Source organism: Gracilinanus agilis, chromosome 1, assembly GCF_016433145.1.
Source record: "Gracilinanus agilis isolate LMUSP501 chromosome 1, AgileGrace, whole genome shotgun sequence".
Classification (NCBI taxonomy): Eukaryota; Metazoa; Chordata; class Mammalia; order Didelphimorphia; family Didelphidae; genus Gracilinanus; species Gracilinanus agilis.
Window position 1 is genome coordinate 405278303 of NC_058130.1, and position 22388 is coordinate 405300690.

The 22388-nt window shown below is 37.5% G+C and overlaps 1 protein-coding gene across 1 annotated transcript in view; it reads left to right on the forward strand.

Moving 5' to 3' along the window:
* The window catches only part of HDHD2 (haloacid dehalogenase like hydrolase domain containing 2), a 55836-nt gene extending 34606 nt beyond the window's left edge, over positions 1-21230 (forward strand). The window contains exons 5-7 of the mRNA XM_044664851.1: positions 13934-14150; positions 17249-17312; positions 20016-21230. Of these exons, the coding sequence (XP_044520786.1) occupies positions 13934-14150; positions 17249-17312; positions 20016-20119 (385 nt within the window). The 3' untranslated portion in view covers positions 20120-21230. The remainder of the gene's footprint in view (positions 1-13933; positions 14151-17248; positions 17313-20015) is intronic.
* Positions 21231-22388: the final 1158 nt, after the last annotated feature.

Below are 22388 nucleotides of genomic sequence, written 5' to 3' on the forward strand. Positions count from 1 at the left end.
TGAACTTAACATAAAGTCTGTAGTTGCTTCAGAATTAATTTTTAACATTTTAATATTTATTTCCAACTTCTTTTTCTCCTATATCTTTATCTTGTCTTTAGTTTATTTGACAAGCCAGTAAAGACTGGCTCAAGTAAGAAAACTCGAGAATTTATTCCAGTTAAGTTGTGAAGAAAGCAAACTAATTTAATAACAAGAATCCCATCATGGAACAGTAAATTTTGAGTTTTTTTATCATCAAAGATGCTATTTTAAAAATCATATCACCAATAAGCACAATGCTTCTAGAATTGTTGGCATTCTTGTCTTTTTGTAGAATTAAAGATAGCACTCATCCCATTCTCTCCCTTCCCATAACTAACACCCTAGGCCAGTGATAGTGAACCTTTTAGAGACTGTGTACTGTTCTCCCCTCCCCCCCCTGCTCATTATCTTACCCCAGACATCGGAGGGAGAAAGGAAGGGGAGTGGCCCAAGCACTCTGCTCAGGGGAGGGAGGAAGCACTTCCATTGGGCTTCTGTGGGGGAAGCAGTTCTGCTGAGTCCCTCTGCCCTTCTGGTAACTAACTCTTGCTAGGAAAGGGGGGAGTGTCTACAGAGAGATCTGATGGCACACATGCCTAGGTTCACCATCACAGCCCTAGGCCATGCTCTTCTCACCACTTGCCTAGAGAATTCTAATGGCCTGCCAATAATCAATTTTCTGCATCAAGTCTAGCCCTGGCTATTCCATCCTTCCTAAAAAGTATATGTCTCTGCAGCACCCTTCCCTTGCTCAGTAAACTCTAGTGATTACCTAATACCTCCAAGAACAAATAAAAACCCCTGGAGGGCAGGGACTGGCCTTTGCTTTTCTTTGTATTCCCAAGATTCGGCTCTATGTGGGGCACATTGTAAGTACTTCAGTGCTTATTGTCTGACTAAACTACCCAGGCATTTAAAGCCCTTCACAACTTAAGAGTCAGCCTACCTTTCCAGTCTTACTTCCTAAACACGAGAGCATAGCCACATTTCCTCAGACATGATACCTTCCATCTCTGGCCATCCTTCCTCCTAGAATACTCTCCCACCTTCCTTCCCTGCTAATCCCCTCTTAGAGGACTTCAAAGCCCCTATCAAATGCTTTAGCTGAAGCAGTGAGATGGCTCAGGCCTGGAGAGAGGAGGTTCTGGACTCAGATCTGATCTCAGACACTTATAGTTGTATGACCCTGGGCAAATCACTTAGCCCCAGTAGCCTAGCTCTTACTACTCTTCTGTGTTGGAACCAATACTTAGTATCAGTTCTAAGACAGAAGGCAAGGGTGGTATTTTTTGGTTTTTTGTGTTTTTTTTTTTAAAAGCCTTAGCTGATAACTCAGCCCCCCTCCCCAGGCATATCTTTTCCCAATATTCCTATTGCTTTCCCTAGCTATTTTCAAGGTCAGAACAAAGTGGGAGACTGTTTTTTGTCTGTGACCTTGGCACTCAAAGCATGATAGACAGGTCAGAGGTGCTGGATCAATGTCTGCTTATTTGCTTCGTGGGTTAATTACCCCAGACTCGGGATGGTTGGGGGCAGGGCAGGGGGAGTCACCTAGCAGGTCTTTGCACCCATTACTCTCCTTGGTTTTGGAAAATTCCCTAGGTCATAGTGAGGAGAATTTGGCTGCACAGGCCTCGACCTACTGCACTCACTCACAGTTTGTCCCACCACTGCTATGTGAAAGACTGCTGCTTTTAAAGATGTGATAAACCCAACATTTTTACTTAAAAAGGGCAGCCTGGGTCTTCTTGTTTGTGATTTGCCTGTCCTGGTCACACTCCACAGTGTGTGAATCTGGCTTTTGGCCATTCATTCTAAGAGTCCTTCTGCTAGGCTTCCTCTACTTGGGAGGGATATTATCCTACCATTTACTTCCAGACATCTATAACTTCACCAGCCTGGTCCTTGGCACTTTATTTCTTACTTCAGAATCAGACTTTGCCTAGCTTTTTTTTTGTTAACCTTTTTAACCACTAAATTCAAGGAGAAGATATTGATTGAATATAGCCTGCAACTTGGGAAGGACATCTTTAATAGGAAATGGGTGGTCTGTGTCTTAGATGCATAGTAGCCTCATGGTAATAAAAATGTATCTTGACTTAATACTGACTTTCTAATTGCTCGGATGCTGGCTAATTAGTACACTTTCCCAACCATATTGATTTTTAAAACACTACATTTTAAAGCATTACAGCACATTTATAGGTCAACTCCAATTTCACAAATGCACTTAACAGCTGTGTGGAGAGTTAACAGCAAGGATCGTAGGTCTTGCCCTTCTTTGCATACTGATGTTTCCATAGAGAATATGACTCCCAACAGATGACTGCAGTTATTTGAATTGTGTGTGGCAAATATAGACACTTGAAATGAGTTGCTGATTAGTTAAATTACTATTCAGGTTGATTATGAGAATCCGAAATTAGGTGCTAAATTTCATTGCTTTTCTGCCTTAAATACTAATACTAGCCCTAGAGGCAACTTACCTTTGGGTATATTCTCCAGCCTTATAAATTATATTGGATCTTATTTATGGTGTATTTAGTGGGTAAACCTCTCTCTGCATTTAAAAATGTATTTGTAAATTGCTGGATATTTGTCTTAGATACCCAAGTAGAATTAAGAGCAACTAATTAATTATTCTTAAAGAATCAAGACCATAAGCTTTTAGTCTGAGATGAGCCAGTTGTAAAGAATGGATTTGATTTAATAGTAGTTTATTACACTTCCAAATACTACATAAGAGTTATAGAGAGCATTTCTTAATGGATTGTAAGTTTCCATTCCTTCCAGCTTTTCCTATTTAATATTTCAAAAGAGAAGTGCATTTTCTTCCTTCCTTCCTTCCTTCCTTCCTTCCTTCCTTCCTTCCTTCCTTCCTTCCTTCCTTCCTTCCTTCCTTCCTTCCTTCCTTCCTTCCTTCTTCCCCTCCTTCCTCTTGTTAGAGTAACACCCTCTTGAATCACAAAATAATTCTTGGAAAAAAATTGGGGGGGGAGGGGCGGGAATGCAAAACAACCCTAACAACAACAAATTGTCTATCTAGATTTTGGTCATTTCTGAATAAAAGTGGGTTTGGGGAGCCCCAAATTCTTGATTTTAAGGACCCCAGGGATTGAATTTAAGGGCGGGGGACCATAATTCCCATTATCGTTCTCTGTTGCATTAAGTTTATGTTTCAGAATTAAAGCTAACTAAAGATCGAATGAAGATGCTTAATTGAGAGTCCGGCTCCTATAATTGGAAACTCTTTTGCATCTTTATTTAAAGATTACTAGCTATAAAGATGTCTCAGTTAATCCTCATGTAGTCAGCAAGAGAAATAATAGGTATAAAATAGATGTTCAAACTTCTCTTCAGGAAAAAGCTTATTTTTGTTAACTCTTTTTGTTCTTTTACAGCTTCAATTCTTCACCTTCTGATATACTCTTTTTCAGCATTTTGACCAATACAAAGTCACCCTAAGTATATCTCAGTATGTATCATTGTTCATGGTTGGTTGTTTATGTTTTTGCTCAGCTCCAGTTTTCTGCCACACTTCTGCCTCCTAACAGTCTTTTTAGATCTAAGTCTGCAGACAAAAGGAAAAGTTTAGAATTCTCCTTGATTTCATCAAGGATAGATGATAGATCCTTGATAGATCAAGTATAGATCAAGAGGCCACCTATGAAAATAAACCACCTCAAATTTTAACATGTTTCTTAGAGCCACAAAAAGTCAAACTCACAGAGACAGACTATATGGAAAATAAAACTTAGAGGCTTTTTTAGAGTTGTGAAAATAAATTGTTTATACTAAAAAATGCTTAAGTTTTTGCAGATAGTGTTCTTATTATAGGGGGTCTTCGTAGGTGGCTCAGTGGATAGGGAGGCTGGCTTAGAAATGGAGGGTTCTGGGTTCAAATTTGTCTAGGACACTTTCAAGCTGTGTAACCCTGCATAAGTCACTTAACTCCCATTGCCTACTCCTTACTGTTCTTCTGCCTTGGAACCAATAATTAGTATTGATTCCAAGATGGAAGGTAATGGTTTAAAAAATAAAAGATGTCTTCAAACAGTGGTTATATATTTAAATGTGTAAAACTTCATTCTTCTGCTAATTTATTAAAGTTCACTTTGAAGAATTGTTCTCAAATCCATTCTCTGCTACCTTTCCTTCATAGATAGAAAGTTAAATTGCTGTTTCATGCTCCCATAAGAAAAGGAGAGAAAGGGAGCTAAAGTAAAGCCAACCATACTGGCTAAACCTATTACTAAATTTATGAAGGAGACTCCTTAATCTTCCTTTCTAAACATTTAAGGCCCTGCCTGGGCTTTAGGGTTTCCAGAAAACTTGGTAGCAGTCCACAAACCAGAAATATTTTTTTGTTTTGCTTTTTCAGAATGCTAAATGCCTCTCCATCTTTGAAATAGTTTCTCCTTAATTTAAAGCCTATATCATGAAAATGAAACACTTTTGAGATGGGAAATGTGTTTAACATTATAAAGACCTCGAGCTTCTTAAGTATCCCATCAGTTTATACATCTAGAAGAACTTGATGTGCATATTTAAATATCATACACTATGGAACCAATTCAGATTTCTAGGAGGTTCTTTGCCCTGACTTCAACATTCGAACTTATTTTGGTATAGAAACTGGTTTGTTGTTTTTTTTTTCTGTCTTGATATCAATTCTAAGACAGAAGAATGGCCAAGAGTTAGACAATTGGGGTTAAATGACTTTCCCAGAGTGACACAACCAGGAAGTGGCTGAGGCCAGATTTGAACCAAGGTCCTTCCAGCTCCAGGTTTGGCACTCTATCCACTGTGCTACCTTGCTGCTCCTGGCATATAAACTATTAAAGCAACTCTTGATGCCCCAAATGAATATACTAGCAAGTAGATCAGACTTCACAGAGTCATACAAAAGACATTGTGTTTGTTACCTAATAACCATCTTAGACATTAACCATGACTAATGATATCAGAATGACTTGCACAAAGACAAAACAATTTGTTTTAAGTCGTATGTGGGTTCTCTTTGAATCTCCTCTTTTTAGTTGGTCTTTATCTTCGCCAAAAATTAAAATCCCTTCAGAGGCTTCTCAGCAAAGAGTCGCATTCGCTAGTAAATGACTGAAGTGGGAAACAACATGTTGGAGAGGCTGTAGAAAAGCAGGCACAGTGCTTCAGTGTTGCTGCATCTGTGAACTGGTCCAGCTATTCTGGATAGCAATTTGGAACTGTGCCTCCAAAGTCATTAAACCATGTATACCCTTTGACTTAGCAATACCCATACCAGTCCTGTACCCCAAAGATATCAGTGAAAGAGGAAACAGACTTGATGTGCATACATACACTTATATACATATGTACCTATGCACATAAAAATAGAGCAGCTTTTTTCATAGTAGCAAAAAAATAGATACTATATATATATTCCCTCCTCCCCTCCATGGGGAATATATCAAATTATGGCGTGTAAATATAATGACATATTATTATACTATAAGAAATGTGGAAATGGAAAATTTTAGAGAAAACTGAGAAGACCTTTATGAACTGATATAGAATGAAGCAAGCAGAACTAGAAGAAATATTTATGCAATGACAATAACATTATAGAGGGGAAAAAACCTTTTAAAGTCTTGAGAATTCTCTGAACAAATCAGGAACAAACCATGATTCCAGAAGACCAAAGATGAATTGTGGCTACCTACTTCTTAACAGAGAAGCTGATGGACTTGAAATATTTGGGCATTACCAGTTGAGGAATTTTTTTTCCTTCTCTTTGCATATTTACTGTAAGAGGTTTTCTTTTCCTTTTCCTTTTTTTTTTTTTTTTTTTTTTTTTTTTGTTCAGTGGGAAGAAGGGGGAAGTAGGCAGACAAGAACTAATAAAATCTTGGTTATTAAAGTAGAATTAAAAAAACAAAACAAAGTATACTGCAGATACTTTTTCATAATAAAGTCAGCTATTAGCAAGGCAAGGACAGGTGAAAATAAGGAAGTGAAAAGAGAGAAACACAGAGATGGGTGATTTGATGTAAGAAGCAGTGTGTTAGGACGGGAAGGGCCAGCCTGCAATCTAGTTTTGGCTCTGCTACATCTTGCTTTGTGACTCCTTGCAAATTTCTTCTCTCTCTGGATCCTAGTTGCCTTATCTCCAAAATAAGGGTTTTGTCCTAGATCATCTCTGGCTTGTATATCATCTGTAACTGTTTGACTAAAGGTAAAGAATAAAATGGAGTAAGCGAATTCCAAGCAGTGGTTTCTCCATAATCTCAAAAATAAAGTACGGAGCTCAGCCTCCTTTCAGCATTTTGATTGACATATTTATTTCCCAACAAATTAACATCATAGGAAAGGCTTATTATACCTCCTTGTCATATAAAAGAAGTCACAAAGTAAAAAAAGTATTCTTCAAAAGTGTTTGGAATTTTAGGATTTCCAGATGAGGTTGTTTCTGAGAGATAGCTGAGAGAAATTAACCTGACAGTGAACTAGTATTTTAAATCATCATTAACTCAGCAGAGCGGTGGCTTTTTATACCATAGTGGACTGCCACTGTGCCTCTTGTCCCATGTAACTAGAAGGTAACCTTCCAATCCAAGAATTGTCCTAAATAAACCCTGGTTCACTTGGAAAAATCCATTCCCCAATGTCATGAGATGATTCATTCATATAGCATATTTGTTGAATAACAACCATATACAAGGTTCTGTCCTAGGTGATGATTATAGATCCTTTGAAAAAAGGAATAGGTATTGTCATCAAGAATTTTTTATCTAATGGGGAAAATCTCTTTAAAAGTTGCAGATATACTGTGTTTAATTGTTTGAGGAGACATAAGTAAATGTCTAAAAGGCTGATCCTTTCTATATGGTTAATATTCTACCAAATAGCATAAAGCATAATGCCTAGTACAGTATCATACTCTCAGTGTGTATTTGATACATATTTATTGGCTGGCAGAAGCTTTATTCCATTTCCTATGGTTAACTTCATCTGTACTTAGTGCAGTAAGTTTTCAGATGACAATTCATTGTAAGGTAACTCAGAAAGGTAGCCATTATCTGTGTTTCCCTTTTGATATTCCCATTATCTCAGCTCTAACTCTTTCATGTCCCACTGAAGCTTTGTTCTCTTCTTCCACTATGTCCTCTGGAATTCCCATTTCATAACCGCCAGACTTCCTATCATTTGGACCTCTCTCGGGCTTCATTTGTCTTTTAGCACTGAGACCTGACCTTCACCAGATATCACTGGATCCCTGGTTACTCTCTCCACTGGTTGTACTTTCTCTTCTCCAAGACCCTTACTCTAGGAAAGGCATCATAACTCCACTGCCATTTCTGGAATCCCCCTTTGTCAGCATCCTGCAGAAATCAATTAAGCATTTATTAAGAGCCTACTTTGTACCAGACATTATCCTGGAAAATAGGGATATAAAGACAGAAGTGAAACATTTTTGACTCTTCAGGAGCTTTCATCCAGTACCTCCTATTTTAAGGTTTGTTCTACTCTGATTTGTCACCTAATCCAGATCCTGATGGCTCATATCTACAGTCATTCTCTCTCTCTCTCTCTCTCTCTCTCTCTCTCTCTCTCTCTCTCTCTNATCTACAGTCTCTCTCTCTCTCTCTCTCTCTCTCTCTCTCTCTCTCTCTCTCTCTCTCTTTTTCAAGGAGTTCAATAATTGGTTCCCAATCTTCTTTTTTACCCTAACTTTTGGCCTTATTTTAGAGGATTTTTTATCATACCCTCAGATATCTTTTTGAGTCCCCTTGAGTGAGTCCTACACTTCACCTCCGTTACCCATAGGGATATTCACATTCTTGGTCTTTCTACTACCCACAAATGTTATACTTCCATGTTCAAAAACTCCAAAATTTTCTTATGTGATCATAGCCTTCCATTTTTTTATCTCATCCCGTGCCTCACCTTTCTTAAACCTCATCTTTCTCATCTAGATTTCCAGTCTTCATCCCTCTAAGTACTTTCTTAGGTCATTACCTTTGTTTGTATTTCACTTTCTTCTGCTCTCCACTCTAAAATCCCTTTCTCACTTGCCAAGCCCCAGCCCTGGATTTCTGTCTCCTTTGCTCTTTGCATATGCTTCTGAACTTTGGGAGAAATTTCACCTAAGCCAGTGGGGTCCCCCACAAATTTATGTTATCTGATGGAGCCTTCACTGCAACAAGGCAATCTTTTACTCCTCCCTAATTTATTCTCTTCTTTCAAGAGATTATTCCAAAACTTCTCTCCTCAAGCCTTCCATACCACCCCATTCCTCTGCTTTCTTACTTGGGAATCACGTTTCATACTTTACTGAGATAAATAGAGGCCATTTACTGTGATCTCCTTTTTTCCCCTTCTCTACATCTCAAAACCTCTTAATGTCATTCTCCATTCTCGTCTTCTTTCTTCCAGATTCCTCCCAACCAACCCCTTTTCCAAACTTGCCTACTTCTGGTGAGGGTACAGCCTTCCTTCCAGTCTCTCAGGTTCACAGCTCCATCCTTGACACTTAACCCCTCTCCCTCTCCATACTGAATCCAGTCTGTTACTGCATCTTGTAGTTTCTACTTCCATAACATCTTTTGCACCCATCTTCTTCTTGCTAGTCAGAGAGCACCCCACCCTGCTTCAGGCCCCCAGCACTTCGCACCCTGTGGCAATCATCTGTTCATTGGTTTCCTGCCTCAGGTCTCTTCTGCCTTCTAATTTTTTTCTCCACATATCTGCTGGACTAATCTTCTTAAAGTAATTTAATAGATCTAGCCATATTATTCCCCTTCTTAGTAAGCTCCATTGACCTCTAGGGTCAGAAATCCTCCAGTATTTATAGCCTGACTCCAATTTCCATTTGAGTAGAAAGAACAAAGGGCTAAATGTTGAGGCATAGATGTTCAAATTTCACCTCAGCCCCTAGCTGGTGGTTATTACTCATCCTTCATACCTGAAGTATGACCTCATGACATTGAGCAGTCCAAACAATCTCATAAGACTCCTGCAAGTTGGGTACTAGCTAGTTATAGAACATTTTTCTTAACTTCCTTTGGTCTCATTTCTTTTTCAACATTTTTTCATTTGAAAAGTTAAGAAGTTAAGATTGGCTATATCTGAGGTTCCTTCCAGCTCTAAAATTAGCATGAATCTACATTTCCCCTTAGCTTTTTATTCATTTTTAATGTCTGGGTTTTTGTGACCTTTATCTTTAAGTTTTAATTTCTTTTCCTTCACATCAGAGACCTATTTGCCTGCTCATGAGCCACGAATAGTTTTTACATTTTTAAATGCAATAAAATTTTACTTAAAAAATAATGTTTTATAAAATGCTTAATTCTTGGTATTGGTATAAAAGCAGCCAACCCTTCTCCAAATCAATAAGTAGAGTTTTTCTTTAAATAACTCCTCATAGACAATAACAAAAACTTTTGCAGTGCCCTTGCATGCTCTCTTCTGCTGTAGATGTTAAAGCTTAGTCTGCTTTTTGTTCCTTTTTCTCTTTGTGTTCCAAAGGGGCTTCCAATTAGGCAGGAAATCTCAGGTTTTCTTTGGTAGATTCTTTTCAGTTGCAAAAGCCTTAATATTACTTTATTTTATTTTTATTTTTTTAAACCCTTAACTTCTGTATATTGGCTCCTTGGTGGAAGAGTGGTAAGGGTGGGCAATGGGGGTCAAGTGCCCAGGGTCACACAGCTGGGAAGTGTCTGAGGCCGGATTTGAACTTAGGACCTCCTGTCTCTAGGCCTGACTCTCAATCCACTGAGCTACCCAGCTGCCCCCTTAATATTACTTTAGACGCAGGTGTGGGCATTTGCTTTGTATCAAAGATATATTCCTAAATAGCCTGGATAGGGTTTAATTCCTAATCCATTCTAACTATGTACTTCTGGCTCTCTGTAAATGTAACCGAATATACACTGTAAGAAAGATTGATAGGAGCAGGAACCACTTCACTGATAGATTTGTCCATCCTGCAGTCTAGTGTAGGCCCAGTTTCCATTTAGAGTAGTATAGAGCAACCCACAGCTTCACCCCTTCCAGGGAAGGCACTGAAATACTGTCTGGGAATTAAGTACACCCATCAATCAAACTTACAAGCCCTTTCCCCAGTTAACATATAATAAAATATTTACAAAGCTAAATCAAATGTTTTTAGTTTAGCTGTATAAGTGGAATGCAATTTTGAGGTCTGTTGCATAAAGAAATCTAGTCCCCCAGCAGAAGATCAAATGAATGGGAAATGGGGGTGGAGGGAGCAGCTAGTGAAGGAGGCAATTTATCCATTAGCTGTGGTTCTTTAAGTCAAGCACAGTGGCTTTGCTAGACTTTTAAACAATTGGATCATAGAACCTCTTCTAAGAAATAAATTTCTGTTAATATCAGAGATTGAATTTGAATAGTCAGAAAGGGTCTTTCTTGTGCTGTGAGCCATTTGTAGGACTGTGGTGCATTGAAACTAACACTTGGGCATGGTAATAGCCCAGTATTGGTTTTTGCTTAATAAAATATTTAATCACAGAGGTCCGAATTCTGCATCTCCCACAGGAAGGTAGTCTTGAGACCACTGACAAAAATAATTTAGCAGTTTGATAGTTGAGTGCTTAATTACTAGAAATTATTAAGGAAAAGATGTAATGAGTTCTTAAGTGGTGAATATACTAAATATTTTAGCTTAAGTAAACGATGCCAAATAAACTAGTGAGATCATGTATTATACTGGTTAAAAGCTAGTTAAGAAATCCGATTCTCTTCCCCTCTCATGCATTATATGAGTGTGATTGAAGGCTGCTTCTTTAGTTACCATTTGGGGTGGGGGTAGGGCTGGATCTGAGTGCACTTGATCGGTTGCAGTTTTTGATGGTTACAGTTTTTCAACTTAGTATTGGTAGTTGAGATCCTTGCTTGAGTGTAAGATATGATTGTGAAATTGGAGATGGGGCTCTCTGTCACCTTATGCATCTGGCTCCAGGGTATCAGGAATAGAAGATTATAACTTTAAATTACAAATTCAAGGGGGCAGCTGGGTAGGTCAGTGGATTGAGAGCCAGACCTAGAGACGGGAGGTCCTAGGTTCAAATCTGGCCTCAGACACATTTCCCAGCTGTGTGACCCTGGGCAAGTCACTTGATCCCCATTGCCTACCCTTACTGCTCTTCTGCTTTGGAGCCAATACACAGTATTGACTCCAAGACGAAAGGTAAGGGTTTAAAAAAAATTTTTTTTTAAATAATGATAAATTACAAATTCAACCATAGGAAAATGTATAGGTGGCATATACTATTATTACTATAATGTTAGCAGTTATAGGATTAAAAACATTAAGAAGATACAAGAAGAAATAAAGCTTGACCTTGGTATCAGAAGATGAGATTTAAAAATTTTTAAATTAACTAGTTCCCTCCCCCCATTAGAGAAGACATCATTTGACAAAAAATGATATATGTAAATATAAAATTGTCTTGCTTATTTCTATTTATCAGTTCTTTTCCTGGAGGTGGGCATATATAAGTTATTCTTCAAACAGTATTTCTGTTGTCATATACAATGTTTCAGCTCTTCATAATTTCTTGTAGGTCTTTCCTTGTTTCTTTAAAATTAGCCTCATTGTTTTTTTATGGCACAGTAGTCTTCCATCACAATTATATGCCACGATTTGTTTAGCTCCCCAGTTAATGAGCATCCCTTCAGTTTCTAATTCTTTGCCACTAAAAAGAAAAGTGTTGTAAATATATTTCAGAACGTTTAGGTTCTTTTCCTTTTTCTTTAATCACCTTAGGAAATAAACCTAATGATAGTATTGTTGGGTCTTAAGGTATACAGAGTTGTATAACCCTTTGGCGTAATTCCAAAGGGCTCTCCAGAATGGTTGGATCAATTCACAGTTCTGCTTATAGAGCATTAGTGTCCCCATTTTTCCACATCCTCTCCAACATTTGTCATTTCTCCCTTTTATTATTTTAGCCAATCTGATAGGTGTGAAATGATATCTGAGAGTTGTTTTGATTTGCATTTCTCTAACTAATCACGATTTAGAATATTTTTTTCATATAGCTGTGTATAGCTTTGACTTCATCCCAAAACTGTCCACATGTTGTTTTGATCATTTATCAATTGAGGAATGGCTCATACTCTTATAAAGTTAACAAAATTCTATACATATTTTATATGTAAGACTTTTGAGAAACTGTAAAATTTTTTCCCCAACTTCTTTACTTCTAATCTTGGCTACATTCTTTTATTTGTACACAATCTTTTAAATGTATTCAGAATTATCCATTCTACATCTCACAATGCTTTCTACCTCTTGTTTATTGATAAATTCTTCTTTACCTATAAATCTGAATGGTTCCCTGTTCTTCTGATTTGCTTATTATGAAATTTCACTTTATGCCTGGGTTATGTATCCATTTCAATCTTCTCTTGTTCTGTGGTGTAAGATATTGGCCTATATCTAGTTTCTCCTAAAACTTTCCATTTTCCCAACAATATTTACCAAATAGTGAATTCTTATCCCAAAGTTTGTCAAAAATAGTTATTGTAATCTTTTACAGTTGTTTGTTGTATGTCCATTCTATTCCAGTGATCTGCTTTTCTGTTTCTTAGCCAGTACCAGATAGCTTTGATAATTACTATTTATAATACAATTTAAAATATTGTCCTTCTAGACCTCCTTCCTGTACATTTTTTCATGAATTCATTTAATATTCTTGACCCTTTGTTTTTTCAAATAAATTTTATTATTTTTTCTCATTCATTAAAATAATGTTTTGGAATGCTATCTACCTCTAAAGAGAGAATTGTTGAAATTGAAATGCAAATCAATGCATACTATTTTTCACTTTAGTTTAAGTTTTTAGAGTGAGGTATAGTGAGGTTTTGGTTTTATATGATTATTCTCTTATGAAAATATATTTTACATGATAATACAATGAATAACCCAGATCAAATTGCTTGTCAGCTCAAAGGAGAGAAAGGAGGGAGGGAGACAATTTGGATCATACAACTTTGGAAAACATGGAAATTTGTTATTACATGTAATTGGTAAATTGATATCTTGTATATCTTTATTAAAATGAATAATAATTTTTGTAATTGAGATAGCATTGCATAAGTAGATTAGTTTAAGGAGAATTCTCATTTTAATTATATTTGCTCTGCCAGAAAATGAGATGTTTTAAAAAAAAGCATTAAAAAATATTTCTGAATAAGAAGAAATGCAGAATCGTTGTGTAAAAGAAAAACTATTTGCATGTACTTTGTTTTTTTTAATAACCATTACCTTTCATCTTAGAATCAGTACTATGTATTGGTTCTAAGGCAGAGGAGTGGTAAGGGCTAGGCAATGGGGGTTAAGTGACTTGCCCAGGGTCACACAGCTTGGAAGTGTCTGAAGCCAGATTTGAACCCAGGACCTCCTGTCTCTGGGCCTGGCTCTCAATCCACTGAGCCACCCAGCTGTCCCTTACTTTTGGAGTTAGTTGCAGGGAATTACTAAAGCAAGAAAAGTTGTATTAATTCATAAAAGACTTATGATGATCCTCCTGAATATACCACTCAGCAAAGACTGAAACTACTCATCTTGCTTATTTTCTCCCTTGAGTCATCTTATTTAAATCCTATTTCCCCTGATTCTCTTTCTTTAATGATCTAGCTCACTTTTCTAAAACCACTAAGAGCAAAAGGTTGAAGGAACACCCAGGTTAATAATCTATCACCTTTCTTCAAAGCATCTAAGATTGTAATTTGTACCAATATTTTCTGTCAAAACCTTTGTGTATTCGTTATAGACAGCAAGTTGTTAAACATTAATAAGGAATTATTTCTATAAGTAAAAAAAGAAATTGTTTAAGGCTAACATTCCTCTCTAGTGTTATAAAACTTCTTAAAGTCAGTTTGCATTTTTCCCTTCTCTTTATAGGCTACTACTGAATGGTGCTATTTTTATAGCAATACACAAGGCCAGATACTATAAAAGGGAAGATGGCCTTGCTCTGGGACCTGGACCATTTGTGGCTGCTTTGGAGTATGCGACGGACACCAAAGCCATTGTGGTGGGGAAGCCAGAGGGAAAATTTTTCTTGGAAGCATTGCGTGGCCTTGATTGTACACCAGAAGAAGCCGTTATGATTGGAGATGTAAGTAAACTTTCCATGATTGCTCTATCACACCTAACTGTTTTAGAATAGCTACTTTAGGAAAGCAAATGTTATCACTGGCTTCATATGAGTGAAAATAATTAAAGTTGGTGGCATAATTAAAATAAAACAAAATATTTGTTGGCCCAAAGTAGTTTTTTTTTTTTTTGTCTTGTTGACAGGTAGTTTTCAGAACCCAAGTTTCAAAGGTTTCTCATTATTCCAAAGAGGATGGTCAAGCACACCTATATATAACTGTCTCTGTGTATATACTTATATTTAATATACATCTATATTTTTAAAGTGCTTTGTTATAAGCCTTCACATGTTTCATAAATATTAGCCATTATTAGAAACCTTGATTTCCAGTTGACAGATGCTCAAAAGATATAAATGGAGTTTTCTAAGGAAGAAATTCAGGCTATCAAAAGTCACGAAAAAATGTTACAGGTCACTAATAATAATTAGAGAAATGCACATTGAAGCAACTTTGAGGCTCCTCCTGACACTCATCAGATTGTCAAAATTAATAAGAGGAAAACAGCAAGTGTTGGAGGAGCTGTGGGAAAATAGCCACCTTAATGCATTATTGAAGCTGTGAATTAGTTCAGCCATTCTGGAAAACAGTTTGGAAATGTGTCCCAAAGTTACTAACTACATATACCCTTTGACCCAATGATACCACTACTAGACCTATATCCAAAAAAGATTTCTTTTTAAAAAGCTAAAGGATCTATATGTATAAAAAGTTTATAACAGCTGTTAAATCATTTAAATGTCTTGCACTTTTCTGATGAATACAGATTATGTAAATCTTGGTGGGTTTTTTTAACCTTACTTTTCATCTTAGACTCAATATTGTATATTGATTCCAAGATAGAATAGTTAGTAAGAGCTAGGCAAATGGGGATTAAGTGACTCACCCAGGGTCCCACAGTGAGGAAATGTCTGAGGCCAGATTTGACCCCAGACCTAACTCTCAGTCCACTGGGCTGCCCTGCTATGTGAATCTATTTTTAAAACTCAAAAGCTTCTTATTAAAGGGATCCCAGGTTTTTAATAGTAAGAATAACAGCGAATATTTGTCTAATATTTAATGCTTTACAAAGTGCTTTATCTACATTTCCTCAGTGAGCCTCATAGGAAACCTTTGAGGGAGGCCAACGGAGCACAAGCTCTAGTTGGCAGGTTACTGTCAAACTATTTGCTGTCAAAGTATCGGCCTCCATAAATTCAGAGAAACTCATCATCACCAGAAGTTTGGCTACCAAGTGATAGGATTTTTCAGCCATAGCAGTTTTCAAAGACCCTCTACTAAGAATTTTGAATTGCATTGCAAAGAGGCAAAATAATGGATCCTTGAATTGAGAAATTGATTTTATTTCTGCATAAAACATCCTATAACTGACATTTGCATAGTGCTTTACAGTTTACAAAGTATTTCTACAACACTTGCTCTCATTTTGTGCTCATAATAACTTATGAAGTAGGTAAGGCATGTGATACTGCCTTCATTGTCGAGATGATAGATACAGAATTTAAATCCAAGTTTTTTTAAAGTAATGTTCTTTTGTGTGGGCTAATACCTTTATCAGACCTTGCTATGTTGGTGGTAACTGAGGACAGTCCAGTTTTGAATTATAAAAAGCTTTAGAGCTTACCTGTTCTACCCCTTCCAATCTCCCTCCAGTCCTATATATTACAGGAAGGGAAACCAAGTTTTTAAGTTCCTTGCCCAATCTCACATAGGTAATTAATGGCAAAACAGATACCCAAATCCTGCACACTATTTGGTTTTTTTTTAAATAGGATTTTATTTTTATTTTATTTTTTAAACCTTTACCTTCCATCTTAGAATCAATATTGTGTATTGGTTCCAAGGTAGAAGGGTAGTAAGGGATAGGCATTGGGGGGGGGGGTTGGGGGGGGTTAAGTGACTTGCCCAGGGTCACATAGCTAGGATGTGTCATGTCAGATTTGAACCCAGGACCTCCCACCGCTGGGCCTGACTCTCAATCCACTGAGCCACCTAACTGCCCCAACTATTTGTTTTCTATATTACTTTGACTCCCTATAATTGGATTTAAGTAAAATTTCTTTCCAAAGCCACTTAAAGAGTTAGGATATTCATTCCCACTTTCTTAATTCCCAACCCTCCATTTTCTGAATTCTACTATCCATTATTGAGTTGTAGAATCATATAACCTGATGACTCTTTTAGAAGCCTTCCTTTTCTACTATTCCCATCTCCAGAATTGTACTACATTTAAACTACCCTTAAAAAGCAAATCTATCCTGTGTTTTAGTATTTAATATTCAGGGAAAAAGCATCTATGGAGAATCTCTGTCCTCTCATAGAATGTGAATCTCAAGGCTGGATATTAGAACATCTGCCTTCAAAACCTAACATAATCAGTGTAGACCAGTGGTTCCCAAGCTTTTTTGGCCTACTGCCCCCTTTCCAGAAAAAATATTACTTAGCGCCCCCTGTCACATCCTATCACCGCCCCCTTACAGTTATTCACCACCCCCAAATGCACCTGTGGCCATCACCACCTCCCTGGATCACTGCAGCACCCACCAGGGGGCGGTGGCACCCACTTTGGGAATCACTGGTGTAGACCATTGTTTTGGATTAATAATTTTAGGAGCTGGAAATTTGGGAGGAATGCTGTTTTTTTCCATTTTATGCCTTAATGTGGAAAATGGCATATACTTCTGAAAGTAGAGAACATTTATGTTCAGTAAATGTCCTCTGTGCCTTAGAAAACAATTTTGTTACTATCATGTCAACTCCAATCCTTAAACATTTCCTCCTACAAGCAAGTCACAGTTCTCCTTTCAGAATATTAACTGTTAGACTGCTTTGCCACACATCTCTCTCACTTCCTTTTTGTGTAAGATGATGAAATTATAGTAGTTACTGTACATGAACTGTCAGTCACCCCTCATTTCACTTGTAGCTGCTTAGAAATAAGTAGCCATACTCATCTTTGTACTAGTTGGTAGAGTGTGCATTATTTTTCTACTTTGACTTTTTGTAAGTAGACACTGGTGTGTTGACTGGTGACTATATTAATTCTATATTATTTTCCCAGGACTGTAGAGATGATATTGGTGGAGCTCAGAGTATTGGCATGCTAGGTATCTTGGTGAAAACAGGTATGTATCCTTGACTTCTGCTTGCCCTCCTAGGCAGTACTATAGAACAAAAAACATTGGATCCCCCAAAAATGCCAAAGCCCTCTGGAGGCCTTAATTTTCCTTTTGCATCCAGTTAGAAGTAAAATGCCTAGAATTCCCAATGGACAAAAGCCTATAGGGAGAGGGCCTATGTTTACCTCTTAGGTTCTCTATAGCATTAGGACCTTCATTTTAATGATGACTGTGAGATCTGCATTCACTTGTTTGCATTCAGAATTCAGTATATTTGCTTTCTGGACACCTAGAATGCCATCTCGGGGTGATTAGATCAGTTCACCACTGGTTACATTGTTTTGTAATATATAGTGACAACATACTCATTCCTTTAATTCCTTACTATCTATATAGTGAGAAGGTAAAGTCATCCGATTTGGCAGCTGGCCATTTAAATAATTGAATATGTAATATTCAAATTCCTAATATAAGCATTTTTCTCTTTTTGCCTTTTGGCCTATTTATAATTAATAAAGGAAACTTTGAGAAAAAATAGGAATTCAGATGCCTGAGACCAAGGTATAGCATGTATTTGGTTTCCCAAGTACAGTTGTCTTATATATATAGAACAAGACTGACCAAAAGTCATTTGTGGATAAAGAAAAAATAGGCAGTGGATAAGGTTTAGTGAATTGTGTTGTATCATATTGTATTGAGGATCCTTGAATTTAGTACATGTTGAAGAAAATAGCCAGAATATCTGTCCAAGAATCATCATCAACCCAGGCTTTGGATTTATGTCTCCACAGCCATCCTAGAGGGTAGATGTACTGTTTGCTTAGTTACATGGAGTGATAGAGACCACATAATAAGACTGTTCAAATGAAAGAACATTTAAAATATCCAGGTCCTTGAGCTTTCAAATAGAGTCTAGGAATGACACCCCAGGGAAGCCCCATTGGCTCCAATGTGAATGAAATGAGTTTCATCTGAGATAATGTTTGACTTTCAGACCATTGCAGCCACACTCCAATATTCAAAATCACTCTCCTGCCCAGGATTGAGAAGAATGTAGTACCTGTGTGTGCTCTGCTTTCAGGACTCTTAAGATACACTTGCAGATTCCTAACTTAAGATACCTAACAGGCCTGGATCTTCTCTAGGGTCCTCCTTGCCAAGATTACTCTATCTTATCTTGTTTGTCAATCAGGATTATACCTAGCCTTGCAGCCATGACATTCTTGCTCCCTCTGTCTCTTTTGTAACTTTTATCTAGGGAGAGAAAGTAAAATGTAAAAATGCAAAAAAGTAAAACTCCTTTGAGACTCGCCCTTCCAGCTCTAACTCTATGATCCTGGTATCCCATGATTCTGTAATTGAGGGTGCCAAAAATGACTCTGTAAGACCTTCACTGGCCAGACTCCATAAGTGAAACCCTCAGTTGGCCACATAATTCCATTATCTGTGGCTTTTTACAGAAGAATCCAAAGGGTTGCCAATAGAAAAACTAAATACTGTGAAAGATTTCAGTTTTAGATCAAAAAAATTAACTCTTGCACATGAAGATTTGTCACAGAATCTTAACAGAATCTTAAGGATTGTAGGGGACAGGAAAGGTAGGTAATACAGTAAGATCTCTAGAGGGTCAAGCTTGGAGTCAGGAGGACCTGGGTTCAGCTTTGGCTTCCCACACTTCCTGGGCAAGTTACTTAACTCCATTTGCCCTTCTATCTTAGAGCTATTACTAAGACAGAAAGTAAGGATTAAAAAAAAAGAATCATAGGGGACCTCAGTGATCATTTAGATCAGACTATACCTGAAAAAAGGGATTCTTTTTACACCTTCTCAACAAGTGCTTTCTAGCCTTTGCTTGAAGACTTCCAGTGAGAGAAAATCCAGCACTGCTCAAAGTAGCCCATCCCCCTCGCAGAGAGCAGCAATGACCATTAAGGGTCTAACATCATATGGCATGAACTCAGAGACCTTCACAGCCTGATTGTCACCTCTGGACTCTTTCCAGTTTCTCATTGTCTTTACTAACCTAAACATCCTAAATACTCCAAATGTAGTCTGACCACGTAGGATACAGCCCCGTTGTGGTCTTCTCATTTCTGGATTTTCTGGCTCTTCGTGTAGCTTCAGATTGCTTTTTCACTCATGCATGCCATCTTAGACTGTTAATTCTAAAAGAACAAGGAATTGTGGAAAGGGGCAAGTTGTGAGGGAACTAAAGACAGAGAGGGAAGTGAGAACAGGTAGGACACAGAAGATCTAGAACAGTTCCCATTTACTTGGTATTTTATATACAGACTTTCATCCAACAACCTTGAGGGGTAAATGTTACCAAATGATTTCCATTTTCACTAAGGAAGAAACTATGATTGTGACTTTAATCAATCCTAATTTTAAAGTATTCATTTAATTATCATTCTTGTCTTTTCATTAAATTAAAGGAGTCGGGGGGTGGAGGGAATGGTTTTGGCTGTTGCAGAAATTTAAAAGAAACCTCAGCCATTAGGCAGTGCCCTGCCTTTGTCATTTGGCCCAGTTCAGTGGCGCTGAGAAGGATGAATGTGAGGCTTTTTTTTTTTTTTAACTACCCCCTTCTGTTGGAGATAGTTCCCTTCTGGGGAAAAGATTCTATGATGACCCAGGTGCTCTAAAACCAAGATTAATTTAACATCCCAAAGCAACTGTTTTTGTTTGCTCTGTTTACTTTCATTTCAGGGAAATATCGAAAGGACGACGAAGGGAAAATTACTCCACCTCCTCACTTAGTCTGTGATAATTTCCCAGAAGCTGTGGAACACATTTTACGTCTTTTACTATAAGAGAGGATGCCAACGTGAAATGTAACAATTTATTTCCCAGAACACATCTCTGTAAACTCTTTGGGTCAGAATATATGGAAATGGTCACAATCTCATTGTAATCCTCCTTTGGTGTACATTAAATTAGAGGAAAAGGCATTGAACTTCACTAATCCCTCCAGTTTTACTTTGTAAACATGTTAAGAAACAAAATGCTGAAATTTTGTGCCATTCCTTTTAAAATATTCATCAGGTTAGGCAGCCCTAGGAGAGAAAATCTGCCACAGGGAAGAGTGGTTTTTTTTAACTTACTGTGGGAAGGGGCAGTATTCAGAGTGTGAATAAAGTTGAATCGGTTTTTTAAATTGTAAAGCAATGCATTGAAAGGTGCATCCTCCTATAGTTTTAGTATTGATTGCAGCTGTGAAATCCATCAGATATTTGAAGCAAATGGAACATGTAGGAAATAAAATGAATTATCCCCTAGACCAAGCAGTCAAGTGAATTTGCTTTAACGAATCATGAAAACTAGATTATCTGCTGTATTATTCCCATCACGGGTGACTTTTTTTTTCTCTTCATTAGCCAGAAATGACTAATTTAAATTTAGAGCCTGATTTTAATTTAAAATAATATTACCATTAATAACCTATTCATTGCAGATACCTATTATACTGTGTAACAGTTGTTTTGGAAATTTTATGTAAAATTAAAACTATCAGTATTTTACAGATGTTTTAATTAGACATTGTTATTAACAGGAACAGTGCAGAAACTAAAATCAAGCCTTTAATGTCTTATAGACCATGCATTTTTGAAGTTACTGTCCACCAGGGTCCTATTAACTGTACATTTGTAAGATTTCATTATTTTTCCTTCTAACACTATGGGAAAAATCTTTTAGAAGCTACTGGGACATATTCAAGCTTTTATGTACTTGGTTAGTACAGCTGTAAAATGAAATCTCCGTCATTTAGCATGGATCATTCTTCTCATGTTAAATCCACCAAAATGAAGGGGCCTAGGTTGGTAATGATTTCCCTAGCACATTTGCATACTGTGATATTCCTGGTCCTTTGCAATTGTTGTACAGGGAGGGCTCTTGGGCATTAAATTATTAGAATGTAATTGTACATCATCGTAGCATTCACCTTATTGAAACTCATTGGTGTTAATGAGCTGTGCATTTTGGTGCTTCAGTGACTGTGGCTTTAGACGAGGCTGTGTCCAAGCAGTCATCCCTCCTCTTGGTACTTTTCCACAGGCCACCAAACTCTGCTCGACTGTCACAGATCACAGAAAGGCCGAGTTCAAAAAGTGTACTCTAGAACACAGACCAAAATCAGGGCTGCCTAGATCTTCCTCCATGTTTTTTTAAACCACCAATCTGGCTGAGAGAGAGAGAGAGAGAGAGATTGAAAAAGGAGGAGAGGGAAAGACACAGAGACAAAAAAGGAGAGAAAGGCGGGAGGAGTGAAGAGAGGGAGAGAGAGAGAATGTGTGTGGGCGCGTGTACACATGTACAACAGGACTACCTATAGTTATGGGGTGGGGAGGATCTTGTTTAGAATATACCTTACAGGTCACTTATTCCTATTTCAGTAGGGGGAAAAAACTTCTCTAAGAATAAAAATGACCAAGTTTTAGTCTTTCTGGCAGGAGGGTTCTAACTGTCACAACTGTTTTTAGGCTCATTTGAGCAGAGCTGGGTTCCTGCCATTTGCTACTTTGGCTCTTTGCCTGTAAGAACATGGTTCTTTCTGCCTCGCCTTTTAACCCTAAATAAGTAGCCGAATACCTGTTAAAGGTCCAGCTCTGTACTTTAGGGAATACGGGAAAGTATCCTGCTCTCCAGGATGGGGAGACAAAACTAACATGAAATAATGAGAGCACAGCAAGCCAGCATACGGGATCAATTTTGCAGTATGGACAACAAAGAACTACATGTGTTCAGAGAAGGGTGAAGGCATGGATTGGATGGTTGCAAGAAGCCCTGATTAAGTCATATGGTTGGGGCAGCTACAGTGGCTCTGTGGATAGAGTAGCAGGCCTGGAAATGGGAGGTCTCAGACACTTCCTAGCTATGTGACCCTAGGCAAGTCACTTAACCCCAGTTGCCTATACAGCTTTTCTGCCCTAAACCAATACTATTAATTCTAAGACAAAAGGTAAGGATTTTAAAGGACAAAAAAGGTAGAGGAAAAGTAATAGGAAGTATATATAAGGAGGCCACTTTGTTTCATTTTTTAAAATGACGTTCACATTCTACCTAGCAAGGCTTTTGAATTTC